General features: G+C 38.4%; 1 protein-coding gene across 1 annotated transcript in view; it reads left to right on the forward strand.

The window, feature by feature from the left end:
- LOC135071387 (uncharacterized) overlaps positions 1–16739 on the forward strand; it is a 121915-nt gene that overhangs the window by 48963 nt on the left and 56213 nt on the right. The window contains exons 3-5 of the mRNA XM_063965178.1: positions 1884–1963; positions 15024–15146; positions 16452–16621. Of these exons, the coding sequence (XP_063821248.1) occupies positions 1884–1963; positions 15024–15146; positions 16452–16621 (373 nt within the window). The remainder of the gene's footprint in view (positions 1–1883; positions 1964–15023; positions 15147–16451; positions 16622–16739) is intronic.

The raw sequence follows: 16739 nt of genomic DNA on the forward strand, positions 1-16739 counted from the left end.
CAGCATAACTGGATCCCGCAAAACTGGATTGGCGTAGGATCGAGCCCTAAGGGAAACCAGTTCGACCTTCAAACTGCAGTTAAAGTGCAGGCAAAAGAGTCGACCACAGGCACCCCTAGAATATCAACTGAGTCAGGGCTTGTTTCCACGGAGACCCGTTTCTTGAAGGAACTTTTGATTGCCGTAGGAGCGAGCCCTAAGCCGGGAAAACCGGCTCGACCTACAAACTGCAGTAAAAGTGCAGGCAAAAAAGTCGACCACAGGCACCCCTAGAATTTGAACTGAGTTATTGTATTCTAACACATGGCTCTCGCGAATGCCTGAACAATGGGTGGCACGTGCCACGCATAATATGAAGCCTGGAATATATTTCTGCTGTAACTCTTCCTAATTTTGTTGCGGACGTGTTATTTTCAATCCCAGTTATTATGACATTTGACGTTGAAAAAATTGGGCTAATAATATTTTCATCCTACCTAGTTATTTTGTAGAATTTACCTGGATTAATTTCTCAGAGTAACCTTTGTAACACAGCAAAATTACCTACGCTTCCTTTGTAACATAACAAAATTACGCTTAAACTGGAGTCAAAGTCATGTCAAGCACAGATCTGAGCATGTGGTCGTTGTGTTTCAATAGGTACCTACTTTAATTCCTGAGTATGGTTCATACTTCAGTATGATTTATAAAGTAATTTAAGCGTAAATACTCACACTGTGCTCAAATTCACGGGCACAACTATATAGTGAGGTACATAAAGCTAAGAACTTGTTTACACAGGAATATCTAAAAGGCTTGTTGTCCCACATAATATTTTATGCCACGCCAAATTCGACAAAGTTTGGCACAAAGTTAGGTATTACCAGGCCTGGCTCACTCCGCGCGGTACATCCGATAATTACCTACAGCGAAGCGCCCCGCCGGCGGGTATTATATCAGTCGAGTGTCACGCGCGCGCCCGTCAGGACGCTGGCGTGAGTTGTAGTACCTAATTCTATGATCGAAGTATTATTTAAAAATGGACATAATGAGAAAGAAATATTATTGTGCGGCGTTCGGGTGTTTATTCGAAAAGAAATCTACCGGATTTATCTTTTTTTTCGCTTCCCAAAGATGCTGAAAGGTATGTTGGCCATGTAGGTAATCAATAATTCTTAGGATAGTATAGGAACCTAACCTACCATGACTACTGCTCAGAATGCGTTCGTTCGTTTCAGCCAATTAATGACGTCCACTGCTGGACAAAGGGCTCTCCCAAGGTTTTCCATAATGAATGCGTACTTACCTACATACGTACCTCATTACAAATAAGTAGATTAATTATTTTTTTACTAGACACTACTAGACAGCAACCCTAACAGCGTAAGAAGAGTTCAGAGGCACGCGATAGAAAGAGACAAAACTTGTAGGTGAATAAAATTGTAGGTACGTAGTGCTGTGCGAGCTGAATTCCACTGTATCGCGTCGTAGCAAGACTCGCATTTATTTAAATCGTCTTGCGGAGTAATCCTTCTGTACCTGTACTATTACTTATTCTGTGGTATTACTCCACTTATTCTTGGCTTAGCGCTCAATACTACTTTGAATAGTGTTCACTCTGCGAGTTCGGTGCTCAAACTTGATGTGCTCCGAGCCGCAGAAACAGGGGGAAAACTGTCAACAAGTCAACAACTATTGTGGATATAAATATATCCTATATACCTAATTTATTACATAATGGGGTTTAACGCCACTAATTACGAGTAAATGGCGAACTTTTTATGAGATGCCAAAACACGATTCAAGGAGGAATTAATTCACTTCGTATTTATTACTATTATTTAGATAAAACCTTGTTAAAGTGTTCACCAATGCATTTATTAATGATAAACTTATTGTTCTAGATTTCCGCGAGGAGAGACGCCAGATCCTCGAGCTGGTGGGGCCGGAGTTGCAGTCCACGTACGATGATCGATACATCGAAGTAAGTTTCACACTAGAAATAAAATCGATAATATCATCATTATAAATCGTGCCATTCACGAAGACGAGGACATTTTTGGTCAAGAGAAACGTGGTACATTCGCGAAAGAATGGTGGGGCGCGTCTTCGTGGATGGCACTATCTTTAGTAGATACCCATCAATCCTTTGCTAAAGACCAACTTAGTCAATAGTGAAACCAATTTTTATCTACTTTTACAATGTGCACTGCATAATAAATACTCATAAGAACATTCAATATGCCCAGACATCGAATCGAATATCATAAATGTGGTAGTTAATATTATCTTATAACATAGTTTTACTCCGACTCACTATCTTTACGTCCCCCTTAACAGGTTACAACAATAAGTTGTAGGTATTCTAGGAAATGTCCCAAACAAAAATCATGAATCGCGTGACGACGACATCGGCCATCTAGTTAGTCTGTAGTCATGTACTCATTTTCTTATTATGTCTGCAAACGCGAACCTTAATACACGTGGTAGTTTTCAAAAGTCCTAGAAAGGAAACCTAGGCATTCATAAATATCAGCATTGTGGTTGTTACAGAAGTTACAAACAAAACATTGCACAGCTTTATGTTATGCCTCCCACGTAAACAAAAACATTGTCCAGACCGAAAGCGGCAGCTAACAGGATTATAACTTTTGTTCGCGATACTAAAACTGGCTGTACGGGAGTTACGTTACAGCGAAACTTGGCCGCACGTAGTAATTCCCCAAATTCCCTAATATTCCAGGAACTAGCAATCGGAACTGTATGATCAGTTTCGTGTTTGAGATGTCGTGAGCTACAACAGTATTGATACGGCAATTTAAGCTGGCCTACTGACGAACAACTTCAACTAAGTTTTGCGAGCGTGATACGTGAACCAGTCAACGTGAAATTTTGAATTCCGCAGTTTATAATATAACGCATGAGATTGTAAACTAACAGTGGGTTTATGATGACGATGATGACATAATTAATGATAATTATTATCAGGTTTACAAATACTTCTCAATCTACATCATACCACAGTTTATTTTATTCGGAAGCAATTCAAGAAGACAAGATTTGTATGACTACGACCACCCACCATGTAAATCCCAAAAAGACAAAAGCATTTTTGTGAAAACCGCCGTAGGAGGTTATTTAATTATACAGCGTACCTACCTCGATGTTTGTTATTTATTAATATTGTATCGAGAAGAAAAGCCTTCCGTACTTTTCATTGATTTTTGTGGTACTTACGAGTAAGTATTCCAAGTCGAAGTTACGAATATTCTCATTTCTATAATTTCATAGCAAGTCCAATGACAGGTCACATACCATGAGTATTATTGAGTATGTACCAGCCCTTTTCTGCGTAATTTGTTAATTTAGGTATCACTGAGAACTTTATCTAAGTTTTAGCAAAGTTGATGAGCAATAAGTGAAACAAAAATTTATTTGCTTCTCAAAACCTATTCTAATGAGATTAAAACTTTCTTTCGATCTGAAAACTGCTTGTATGGTTATTACGTTACAACTGGAACTGTGCCTCTCATAATTCCGAATTATACCCGAAAGTTGTCAGTAACAAGAGTCGCAAGACAAGACGTCGGAAATTTCAACTCTCGACTCCGAACGTGGTAGTAGTCTAAGGGCTAGTGAACGCCAGACCTACGAGTACGTTATCTATACTTCTATACTAATAATATTATAAAGCTGAAGAGTTTGTTTGTTTGTTTACTTGAACGCGCTAATCTCAGGAACTGCTATTCCGATTTGACAAATTATTTCAGTATTTCACTCTACGACTAATAGGAGCAGAGCAACAATGAAACATGTTGTGAAAACGGGTTTTCACGCGTACGAAGTCGCGGGCACAGCTAGTTTTTTATAAGCTGAAAGTTTGTCAGTGCATGCTCCCAACATAGGTAAGAACGTTAGTGCATCATGAAGTTTGGCTCATCGTAACTTTGGCCTAAAATGGTAGTCTAGCAAGGAATTGGATTTGGAACGGTCAAAACTCTCTGGCAGAGTTAACAACTTCTAATTATTGCCCGGGCTGGAAGACGTAGCGTGGGCAGGCCTCCTACTAGGTGGACCGACGATCTGGTAAAGGTCGCGGGAAGAGCCTGGATGCGGGCAGCGCAGGACCGTTCATTGTGGAAAACCTTGGGGGAGGCCTTCGTCCAGCAGTGGACGTCATTTGGCTGAAAAGAAGAAGAAGAAGAAGAATTATTGCCCTAATATACTCGTACATGAAGTTTAGCTTTCATGGTATAACGTAGGTACCTCTGGGAGCATGCGCTGACAAACCTTCAGCTTTTATAAAATAACGTACTTAGTTCTGGCGTTCACTGGCTCTTAGTCTATAGGGGAATTCGACGCTCGAATGTTACCAATGCGGGGGATATTTAAATAAGAGACGCTAACAAGCCCTTTCTTTTGAAAATGCGACGTATTTGTATGATGGAACTTGAAAAATATTTCAACATTTAAGATTTCTTTATGAAACTTTGGAATTTGAGTGAAACGATAGCGGTGATATTTTAATCCAGAAGGATTTATATTGGTTTTATGTTTTCCTCGCAGGGTTCAAATAGGTATGTATTAAATTGCAAAAACTTGTAAACTTTTTATAGTTGTTCAGTTCAGAAACACTCTGCACAAAAGTTACCTGAACCATAAAATAACATTGAATAGTTTGTAGTACAATCGTGATACCTACATTGTATTCAAACTGTTGTTACACCCATTATCACAACTTGAATCTTGATAAGAGATGACAGCAGTTAAATATTTGAATATGACAATGTAGACACAATAAAACTATGCAGACCAATATTATCATACTGAACTATTTTCGTGGTTTCAGAGGCCATTGAAATCAGCCTATTGTTGTGTAAAGATACTATCGCGACGTCACACGTGACATGTTGCCCCGATACTGAACTTGTTTTCGGCAGCTTCTTAGCTCAGCTACTGGCAATAAGAGCTACTTTAGATGTTTTTTTTGGTATAAATTTAACCCACTTGATAATGCAAATTAGAGGAATACTACCCAGTCTTGTTTGTTGCTCCACTGTCTTTTATTTAGGAAGACACTTTTGGTTGGTACTGGAGTGCAAAGAAGTACTCAACAAAAACATTTAGTTAAACTCTACGCCTGGTTAATTACTACCAGTTTATAAAAAGCCGTATGACCGATTTGATTATAGTTTATTCATTTCAAAGTCCATGCGTTGCACTTAAACGCAATCGTTTATAATGTTGGCTGTGTTGCACTAACTTACTTTGACCGTTACTTTTTACAATAACCGGTGCTTTTTGTATAGAGTATGACAGATTTTTGACGTTTGTTAAATTCAAAGTAAGATGGTGCAACCCAGCCATATGCGCTTTTTTATCATTTTAAATGGCAAAATCTAAGCTTTACTCTAGCAATAACTCTTTCCAGTTTTAACTCGTTCCGTGAATTTTCAACAAGACAACTTTAAACAGGAATAAAAGTAAATTATTCGTACTAAAAACAGACTAAAAACACAACTGCGGCAATTGTTTTTATGAGTTTTTAGTCGAAATATATTCTACGAACTCATGACTATCAACAACACTGAAGTGACGCCCGTATTCACAAACATTGCTATATTTGCTATGAGGTCTCACGGTGCGCGAGGACGCACAGAGTGATACACGAACCAATCACAGAGCTCTATTCAACGCTGTACGTTAGATTTTCTGCTTCCACATAAGCAAGCATCTTTTGTGAATACGGGCATGAGTTATATTCGTTTCTGTTGTTTCGTACACCAACGTCATCAATTTCAATGCGGGCGATACGAGATGACCTAGTCCCGTGACTAGTTCAAATGGCTTTTTGAGGTAGCACTCTAGTTTTGATGGCACATCGTAAAAGAGAAAACATTTCCCAATCTGGATTCTAGTTTGGTTGTCTTCATATTAAAGTTGGAATTGTATTACCATTGCAGGAACAGACAGTACTTATTTTTGTGGAGTTAACAGAGAGAGAACAGAGTACTTAGTTGGTTGGCATTGTACTCTAGTAAGCCACTAAAGGCTTACTAGAGTATGCATTGTATGGTTCTTTTTTCTTTTTCAGGGGGGGGGGGGGGGGCTTGGTCTCTGATAATCTTATGCCATGTAAGGGGGAGGGGGGGTAATTGGTATCGTAGCTCATAAGTTAGTTTAGTACTATCAACTATTATCTTATAAAAGAAAATAATTAGTCTTTTGTTCTAACTAGCTGACTCGACGAAAGGGCAGTGCCAATCCAAGTATGGAAGTTGTACCAAGTGCTGCCCAATGAAACTATAGTGCATTTTGTTCCTCAGGCCAATACTAATGTGTTAACCGGAGCGCACTGAAATCTATCCCTGGAGTTAAGAGAAAAAAAGAGTTTTGTTTTGAATTATTTACATATAAAATATCATCGATATACGTACTACGCATAAGATTTCGCGGTTGTGGCATTAAATAACACTAGGTTGAACTTAACCATACTGCATCCGTACACCTTACTTTAGTACGACGAGCAGCTGGACAAGCTGAAGGTAAGAAGACCAGAGTTATGCACAAGCAGCTGGACAAGCTAAGGCGAAATTGACAATAACCATACACTAGAAGCTGGACAAGCTGAAGGTGAGAAGACCAGAATCATGCACAAGCAGCTGGACAAGCTAAGGCGAAATTGACAATAACCATGCACTAGAAGCTGGACAAGCTGAAGGTGAGAAGACAAATCATGCACAAGCAGCTGGACAAGCTGAAAGTGAGAAGACCAGAATCATGCACAAGCAGCTGGACAAGCTAAGGCGAAATTGATAATAACCATGCACTAGAAGCTGGACAAGCTGAAGGTGAGAAGACCAGAATCATGCACAAGCAGCTGGACAAGCTAAGGCGAAATTGACAATAACCATGCACTAGAAGCTGGACAAGCTGAAGGTGAGAAGACAAATCATACACAAGCAGCTGGACAAGCTAAGGCGAAATTGACAATAACCATGCACTAGAAGCTGGACAAGCTGAAGGTGAGAAGACAAATCATGCACAAGCAGCTGGACAAGCTAAGGCGAAATTGACAATAACCATACACTAGAAGCTAGACAAGCTGAAGGTGAGAAGACAAGAGTCATGCACTAGAAGCTGGACAAGCTGAAGGTGAGAAGACCAGAATCATGCACAAGCAGCTGGACAAGCTAAGGCGAAATTGACAATAACCATGCACTAGAAGCTGGACATGCTGAAGGTGAGAAGACATATCATGCACAAGCAGCTGGATAAGCTGAAAGTGAGAAGACCAGAATCATGCACAAGCAGCTGGACAAGATAAGGCGAAATTGACAATAACCATGCACTAGAAGCTGGACAAGCTGAAGGTGAGAAGACAAATCATGCACAAGCAGCTGGACAAGCTAAGGCGAAATTGACAATAACCATGCACTAGAAGCTGGACAAGCTGAAGGTGAGAAGACAAATCATGCACAAGCAGCTGGACAAGCTAAGGCGAAATTGACAATAACCATGCACTAGAAGCTGGACAAGCTGAAGGTGAGAAGACCAGAATCATGCACAAGCAACTGGACAAGCTGAAGGTGAGTTGACAAGAACCATGCACTAGAAGCCAGACAAGCTGAAGGTGAGAAGACAAGAGTCATGCACTAGAAGCTGGACAAGCTGAAGGTGAGAAGACCAGAATCATACGCAAGCAGCTGGACAAGCTAAGGCGAAATTGACAATAACCATGCACTAGAAGCTGGACAAGCTGAAGGTGAGAAGACAAATCATGCACAAGCAGCTGGACAAGCTGAAGGTGAGAAGACCAGAATCATGCACAAGCAGCTGGACAAGCTAAGGCGAAATTGACAATAACCATGCACTAGAAGCTGGACAAGCTGAAGGTGAGAAGACAAATCATGCACAAGCAGCTGGACAAGCTAAGGCGAAATTGACAATAACCATGCACTAGAAGCTGGACAAGCTGAAGGTGAGAAGACAAATCATGCACAAGCAGCTGGACAAGCTAAGACGAAATTGACAATAACCATGCACTAGAAGCTGGACAAGCTGAAGGTGAGAAGACAAATCATGCACAAGCAGCTGGACAAGCTAAGGCGAAATTGACAATAACCATACACTAGAAGATGGACAAGCTGAAGGTGAGAAGACAAGAGTCATGCACTAGAAGCTGGACAAACTGAAGGTGAGAAGACCAGAATCATGCACAAGCAGCTGGACAAGCTAAGGCGAAATTGACAATAACCATGCACTAGAAGCTGGACATGCTGAAGGTGAGAAGACATATCATGTACAAGCAGCTGGATAAGCTGAAAGTGAGAAGACCAGAATCATGCACAAGCAGCTGGACAAGCTAAGGCGAAATTGACAATAACCATGCACTAGAAGCTGGACAAGCTGAAGGTGAGAAGACCAGAATCATGCACAAGCAGCTGGACAAGCTAAGGCGAAATTGACAATAACCATGCACTAGAAGCTGGACAAGCTGAAAGTGAGAAGACCAGAATCATGCACAAGCAGCTGGACAAGCTAAGGCGAAATTGACAATAACCATGCACTAGAAGCTGGACAAGCTGAAGGTGAGAAGACCAGAATTATGCACAAGCAACTGGACAAGCTGAAGGTGAGTTGACAAGAACCATGCACTAGAAGCTAGACAAGCTGAAGGTGAGAAGACAAGAGTCATGCACTAGAAGCTGGACAAGCTGAAGGTGAGAAGACCAGAATCATACACAAGCAGCTGGACAAGCTGAAGGTGAGTTGACAAGAACCATGCACTAGAAGCTGGACAAGCTGAAGGTGAGAAGACAAATCATGCACAAGCAGCTGGACAAACTGAAGGTGAGAAGACCAGAATCATGCACAAGCAGCTGGACAAGCTAAGGCGAAATTGACAATAACCATGCACTAGAAGCTGGACAAGCTGAAGGTGAGAAGACAAATCATGCACAAGCAGCTGGACAAACTGAAGATGAGTTGACACCATTCACAAGCAGCTGGACAAGCTGAAGGTGAGATGATAAGAACAATGCACAAGCAGCTGGACAAGCTAAAGGTAAGAAGACTTATTCATTATTTCCAAAATGAACTTCTTGCTTCATTTTGGAAATAATGAATTTCTGTCAACTAACCAAACTATTAAAACAGCGCTAAATCATCGTAGATAGTTTTTAAGTTATAAATGGTGTAACTAACACGACTATTATTCCTTCAGCAAAATATTAACCTCCGTAAAATTCGCATGAGTAGGACCTATATTTCCTAGCGAACGCCTAACAAATCCACCGAACGTTCCCCAAGGCGCCGCACAATGGGATGAAGTGCCAAAATGCACTCTATGACGCTACGCCAACTTTCTGTCCCCGAGGCTTTGCAAGTATTTAAGGCCTTTGTAACAGAATTCTACTCGATTTTACTTTAAATCTAACTTCGATTTGAAGTTACCACATTTGACAAAACACAGTTACCTACTCTAAAGTATGTAGAGTTTTTTTGTTGTTGTAGGTATTTACCTAATACTGTATCTCATGTTGATAGCCAAATAAAATAAATAAATAAATATATATGTAATAAATAGTCGATGTAAAAACAAAATAAAAATTCATTATGCTTAATGTGTCCCGAACAGGCGTGTTTGTATGATTTATTTAGGCTCACCAATCACCATCAATTATTATATCAATATTTGCACAGACACTCTGATAATTCAATAATTTAAATGTATAGCTATACTTATACAATAAGGTAAACACCCACACAATGATTGATTAAGGAAGGTATGCACATTTTCGTAAATGTCAAATTCCCGAAATTTGCCACATTGGATGTATTCTGCGATTTACGGTCAGGTCAGGTGAACGCAGCCCGCATCATGTTTGAAGAAAATTGACAATTGCGGGCACGAACAAAGATCACAAAGTATCAGGTGCAGGTTACGTTCATTTCACCTGACCGCAGACCGCAGAACTCAGCGAATTACAAGCATGAATAAAAATCAACTTTAATATTTTGCCAATTAAGTATTCCACGTAAATAGGAGTAAAGTCCCTAAATGCTGAGTCTGAGGTTGTCACACATTTCCCCACTTTGAGTCAAACTTTCGAATTGAATTAATTAACACAGCTATGCTCTGTCCAAATGTCCAGTTTATTCTGTGGACACAACGTTGAGAGAGTACTCCGTCCAGTAAATTAAGTTTGTATGTTAAACGAAATACCTACTACACTGGCAATACTACTAAAAATTCGTTTTAAGACGAAAATTCGCATGCTGTGTTTAAATAGGTTGAAAGCAACATTTATCTCTTTGTAACACCTTTTTGTAAACCCTATTTATTACAAAAAAAGAATTTGAATTTAAACACAATTTTAAATATTTTACATTTAGGTTTGAAAGCTTTCATGGGTATTATGAAGAAAGAGAATTTTATCGCCATCAAAATTGATGTATGAATCATTGAAGTAATATTACTACGTATAGAACAGACATCGCGAACAAAATATGTACAGTGCGGGGTGCGGGGCGGGAATTTGACGGACAGCTGTCAGTCAAATCCATGACTATCAAGTTTCATAATTTATGGCGATAAAATCTGCACCAGAAAATGTCGTACCTACTTCATTGATAGGATTGCACGAATAGTGACGTTCCTGCGGTCGCCTCATCATAGACATTGTGAATCGATTGTGAAAATAAACAAATCGGCTAAATTGTGTTAAATTTTCATGGTGCTCAATAGCAAAAAGGTTCAGCTACTTACATTATTTTCTTTTATTATATTGTGCGTTTCCTGTAATGTAATCTAAGCTCCCCTCCCTTAGACTAAAATTAGCCCTCCTAGACAAGTGACAAAACGTAGCAGTTGAAACATTCGAAATCACTTCGCTCTGCCGTTTTTTGGTGTTAGTTACTTCACTCTGTGATGCGATTTTAAAATTACAACTGGTGATTCCGAATTCACAACTGAGGGGACTGAGGCTAATCGTGTTACCTACTTGTGCTACAAGTGCGTATGGACTTCATACTGATGCTTAAGCCATTAATTATTTTTCTTCCCGATTAAAATCTAATGTAATCGATAATCACCTTGAGAATCGTTAACTGGTATTTTCTAATTCGATAAAAAAATTACCCATCTCTAGTTTAAGACTGTCATCCAACAGCGCACGAAATAGATAATGATACCATTACAGAGGCGACACTTCGTTTACGTTTAGTTTCTGCCTATTGAATTGGATACTGTAAGGAAACATCGTCATCATCATTTTAGCTACTGGACGTCCACTACTGAACAAAGGCCTCCTCTAATGATTTCCACATCGCCCCAGTTGATAGTGGCCTGCACCCAGCGTCTTCCTGCTATCTTCAGTCAGTCCATCTTGAGATTTTAGAAAAATTCCCACTCGTCACGGTAGGAACAAAGCTAGGGATGACCCACGCCTTCACTCCAGAACTAATAAAATAACTGAAAGTCAGAAACTTTCAGTTATTTTATTGTCTCTATTGTTAACTATCTCAGTGGTTGAGTACACGTATAATAGCTGTGAGGTACAAGTTACGGGACTATTCCCACCTCTCCTTTTCACCGCTGCATCTCCTGTGTAGCTAGCACCTAGACTAGTTGATTTAAAACCAAGGTATATCAGTTTTTAGGTAATGACTTAGTGCATCTAAAAATGTAAAACTTTCTAGTTTTTTGTAACATTGAAAAATCTAAAAAGAAGCATCATTTTTTTTACGTTCAAGTGTTTCTAAGAAATTTAAATGGAAGCTTTTGACAACGTATTGCTTACTTTTTCAGCTGTCGAACGAATCACTTTTATACTCATAGGTCCTGTACATCGGTAGATTTGGAAAATAAATGAATCCATCCGGACTCAGAAACTAAAAAAATTAAAATAGCTGTAATTTTTTAATACTGGATTTGTCGATTAAATTGATCATATTACTGCGCCCTAACGGGTCGGACACTGGTGACCAGACACACTGTACAATTATTATAATTTTAGCCTATCTCGTGAGCTAGGTGTAAATAATTAAGGTGATTTACTAACTAACCAGTCGCATACGAACAACAGCAGTGAGATTCAAACAAGTTTGATCCATGATGCCGCACGACTATTGTGTGAGCCCACCCGTAACCCAAGCTTATTTAGCTTAACACAAGGGGCTGGACGGGACTATTAGTAATTTGTGCAATACAAAGTGCTTATAATCTTTAAAAAAATCTTTTTATTGCTGTATTTAACCTTCCTTTCGTAAACTAATTTATGCGTCAGTGTCAAGTCTGCGATTTTTATTCTTTGAAATTTTCGTAAAATGGCTGCCGCCGCGGTGACGCCTTGTAATTAACAAATTAAAATTAAATTAGTGTTTTAAAGTGCATAAATGTACAACTTAATGGTAAAAAGTCATTCCTTGATTTTTACTTAATATGTATCTGGAGTTATTTGAACAGTATTTTCATCTATAGGATGGCATATTTCAAAAAACAAAACTGCACTCAAGCGTGTTGTCACAGCAACCGCTGAGCACATACTAATTGAATTTCGGTCCATGGACCTATTTGCGTGCCAGAAACAGTCTAGTTGACATGTCTTCTCTAGTACGTAGTACATTATAACTCAATGGTATGAATTTTAGTTTGTTTGAATTTTCCATTATGACGGAAAACATACAAGAATTCCGAAATTTCATTGATTTTCAAAATAATAATGAGAGTTATGATTTCTCTTTGATATGAGTTCTACGAACTGATTTATTGAAGTCAAATAAAATCAATTTATTTGACTTTAATAAATCTGATTTTATCATTCATGACTGAACGACTATTCAGCAAATATTGACTTATTAATATTTAAGCGCTGAAATTATTGTATAGCCTGACCAGGAACATAAAAACCCTGGCATAGAGGCGCATCAATTGCATTTGATAGTGCAACACTGAGTACAGTCGTACCTGTGTTAAATTAATAGGCTAACTTTATGTATCAGGATTCAGGATTACGGGCTAATTTGATATTTTCATAAATTAACGAAAAAATATTATTTAGGTAACCTGGTTTAAATAAATTAAATAAAACCATCATTCGAGCTAGTAGGATTTATTTTATTATTCATCATAATCAAATTCAGAACTTGAATATTCAACTGCAATGTCTGCTCATGAACGCTTCCAACACGGTACTTCTTTCCCAATTCCATAAAATTCAACACTTAGAAAGTGACAAAAAAATTTAAAATAGGTAGTTGAAACAAACCACAGCTAATTTTCATAGTGGACTGTACTATACGATAAACATGTCAGTCAATTTGACAACCTTTGTTGCAAACATTATTCAATGAAAATATTGTCCGAACCCTTAGTATTTCTCTTCGACAAATACTTTAACACATTGTGAACCACTTTTCTTTCACGACTATAAAAAGATTTTAGCAATTTAATTCACAAAATCAATTGCGCACATCCCAACTAATATTATAAATGCGAAAGTAACTCTGTCTGTCTGTCTGTCTGTTACGCTTTCCCGCTTAAACCTCGCAACCGATTTTGATGAAATTTGGCATAGAGATAGTTTGAGTCCCGGGAAAGAACATAGGATAGTTTTTATCCCGGTTTTTGAAACAGGGACGCGCGCGATAAAGTTTTTCTGTGACAGACAAAATTCCACGCGTGCGAAGCCGCGGGCGGAAAGCTAGTTTAAAATAAAGTTTGTTTACACTTTGACAGCAATAGACTGACATGCAAGGTGACATATCAATGAAGTTTTCATTTACTGTTGCCATTAAAAGAAATTAGTACCATTAGTTTTCCGCAACATGGCGAGGGTTTTTATGTTCCTGGTCGGGCTATAATATGAAAATTAAATACTTTTATATACAAAACGATCACTATCCATTTCCCTCGCGCTGAAATTGCTGTTATATGAAAATGAAATAGATAAAACAAAACGATAATTTTCTATCTATTTCTCTCTCTCTCTCTCTCTGTCTCTCTCTTACATTGGAACAGACTACGATAGAGTCGTAAATTGAAATGGAAGCACTGCAACGGCACTAAGTAAGTTGAAGCATCAACTTTCTATTACCGCTCACATTTAATCAAAGTCGCTATTACACGACGTAAATAAAATTCTGGTCACATGCAGCTTAAATTGGATAATATACCTACTAATTATAAAGAGGAATGGTAATTTATAATAATGATTTAATTTTGCACAAATTCACATGCCAGCTGCGTTGGTGAGATAAACTGCACCTCTCTTTAACTTAAGACCACATTTAGTGTACAACATTATCTCTGTGAATAAATAATCTTTGAAAGATTTGATTGTCTGTATGCGTAATAATAATTATGACAATCAGAAAACAAGTAGGTCTACACTACTATACTTACTTATCACTCAACGCAAAATAAACTTAGCAAAAAATAAGCACGTCCCAAAGAACATTTTCTAGAAAACATAAAAGTTTACATTTGGCCCCATTCCACTTTATGGTAAGTGACGACGGGCTGAAATGGAGCGCTCGCTCCTCAAGTGCCTATTCATTCTTGTTTTGAGGCCCAGGTTGTGTTGTCAAGATGGCGGAAAATTCTCATGTAAAAAACAACGAGACTGTATCATGATGTAGGTAGGTAGATTTTTTCAGGAGGTTGGGTAACTATGATCAATGCAAGGAGGATAATATTATTATAAAGAGGGAAATAACACTACCTACCATGATTTCAGATCAATGAAATACACAATTTCATAATGCTATTTAAGTTTTATCCTAATATACCTATCTTGGCTTCTAAAGTTTTCCAAAAAATACTACTCATAGCTAGATGCGTTTATTGAGAACTTACAAAGGTCGCGACCTCTTTCTAAAAAAAAAAATACTACCAGGCTTTTATAGCCTTAATGACAACCATAAAAAACTAAACGTGTTATTTTTTCATCACCATCGAGCCTTACTGGCCAGTATGATTTCTAAGAACACTTTTTCGCGCTATTTTGTTAATTAAATATTTTTATTTTTAATCTGTGCAGTTCGAGTTTGTGGACATGCACTACGGCACCGATGGCGGCGACGAGACCAACCCGAAGCTGCTTCGGTACCACCTCGACGAGATCCGCTGTTGTAATCACACCTCTAAAGCCGGATACTTTTTGGTAAGTTTTGCTTTTTTAATTGCTTTCACAAAAATTTATTATGTGTGATCGCGACTTACTTGACACTGGCGCAAACCGCACAAAGCCTTAATTTGAAAAAAAAAGAACAATCGCGCGCGAATTTGATGCGTTTTTGTTTTTCAAAATCTGTGTCCACAAGACTTTTTTTGTGAATTTTAAGCAGTTTTTATTTACAGTTTGGTTAAATACTTTGCTAATCATTAGTAATTTTGTAAAATGGCACTATTAAAATTTTATTTTTAATTGAAGATAATATTATCAAGTAAGTAATTGCATTGTTTTTTGAGTTATTATTTTTAGTAAGTATTCCTATGGTATCCTTTGAAAAACACAACATTAATTCCCTTTCAAACGAGCGTTATTTCTTTATTGCGCGAGGATAATGTTCTACTTTTTCTAAGAAACTTTAAGTAATGCAACAATTTCTTGGCAAAGGAAAACTTTATTTTCATTTTATTTTAAACTTAATTTCCTACACTTTCTAGAATTTTGTACTGATGTTGAGAATTAATATTTTATTTTGCCTTTTTACTGTGTTGTATAAGATTTTCCGTTATTTCCTCGTTGCAAGTGACAGTGTAGTCACCAGCATTCCAATTTAACACAAAACAGTAAACTTAAGGTCTCAGATCATCCCTTCTATGATCTGAGCTTAAGGTAGTTTAATTTAATTGATTATTTTAAAGGCTACAAAATAAAATTCGTCTTTTTGTAGTTGGCTGACCTACTTCCTTAGTTTAATCAGCTTCATAGCTCTCCAGCTGACCTAGGATACCCACGACGATAAATTAAAGTATCGTATCGTCTAAAATCGATGAAATGCCTCGGTAAGACGATGTAATAGAGCGCATCCTAGGCTAGCTGGTCTGGTTGAAAAAGTTATGGCGCAGTTACACTCTACGGAAAAATGACCGAGACGAAGCGCAAGCCCGCACCCCAAAGTATGGGCGACCCACGACGAAAGTAACTGAATTGCGTGTTTACACTACGAGTATGTCTCGATCAATTTTCCGCATAGTGCAACTGCGCCAAAAGTTTTTCAACAACAGACCAAGTTAGCCTAGGATGTGCGCCATTATGGTCTCATCGAGGCATTTCATCGAATTTAGAAGATGCGATAGGTATTTTAATTTGTCGTAGCGAGTATCCTAGGCCGGCTGGAGATTTATGAAGATGATTGAACTAAGTTACTAAGGAAATCACTACACTACACTATGTCTCGAATTTCCCGCATACTGTAACTGGCGCTATTAGGGAAAATTCACACGTATTTTGATCTCCCAGTGCCTCATCGGTGGAGACGCGGCATCCTACCAGCCAGTACTGCCCTACTCCATCCCCGAAGCCAAGTTCGAGGAGCTGGTCAAGTCCGAGTCGGCGCAGGCGGCGCTCGTCCGAGCGTGCTACCGACTCAATGGGGATGGAGCGTACCATTTGGAGGGCGACGATAAGTGGTGAGTTATAGAACTTTTTTACACAAGTGCTCCAGAAGGAGAGTTACGTTCTTGACAATAACAATTTAAATACATTGTGTCATTAAAAATGCCTAGATAATTTTCCATTATTTCAATA

This window comes from Ostrinia nubilalis, chromosome 4, assembly GCF_963855985.1.
Source record: "Ostrinia nubilalis chromosome 4, ilOstNubi1.1, whole genome shotgun sequence".
Classification (NCBI taxonomy): domain Eukaryota; kingdom Metazoa; phylum Arthropoda; class Insecta; order Lepidoptera; family Crambidae; genus Ostrinia; species Ostrinia nubilalis.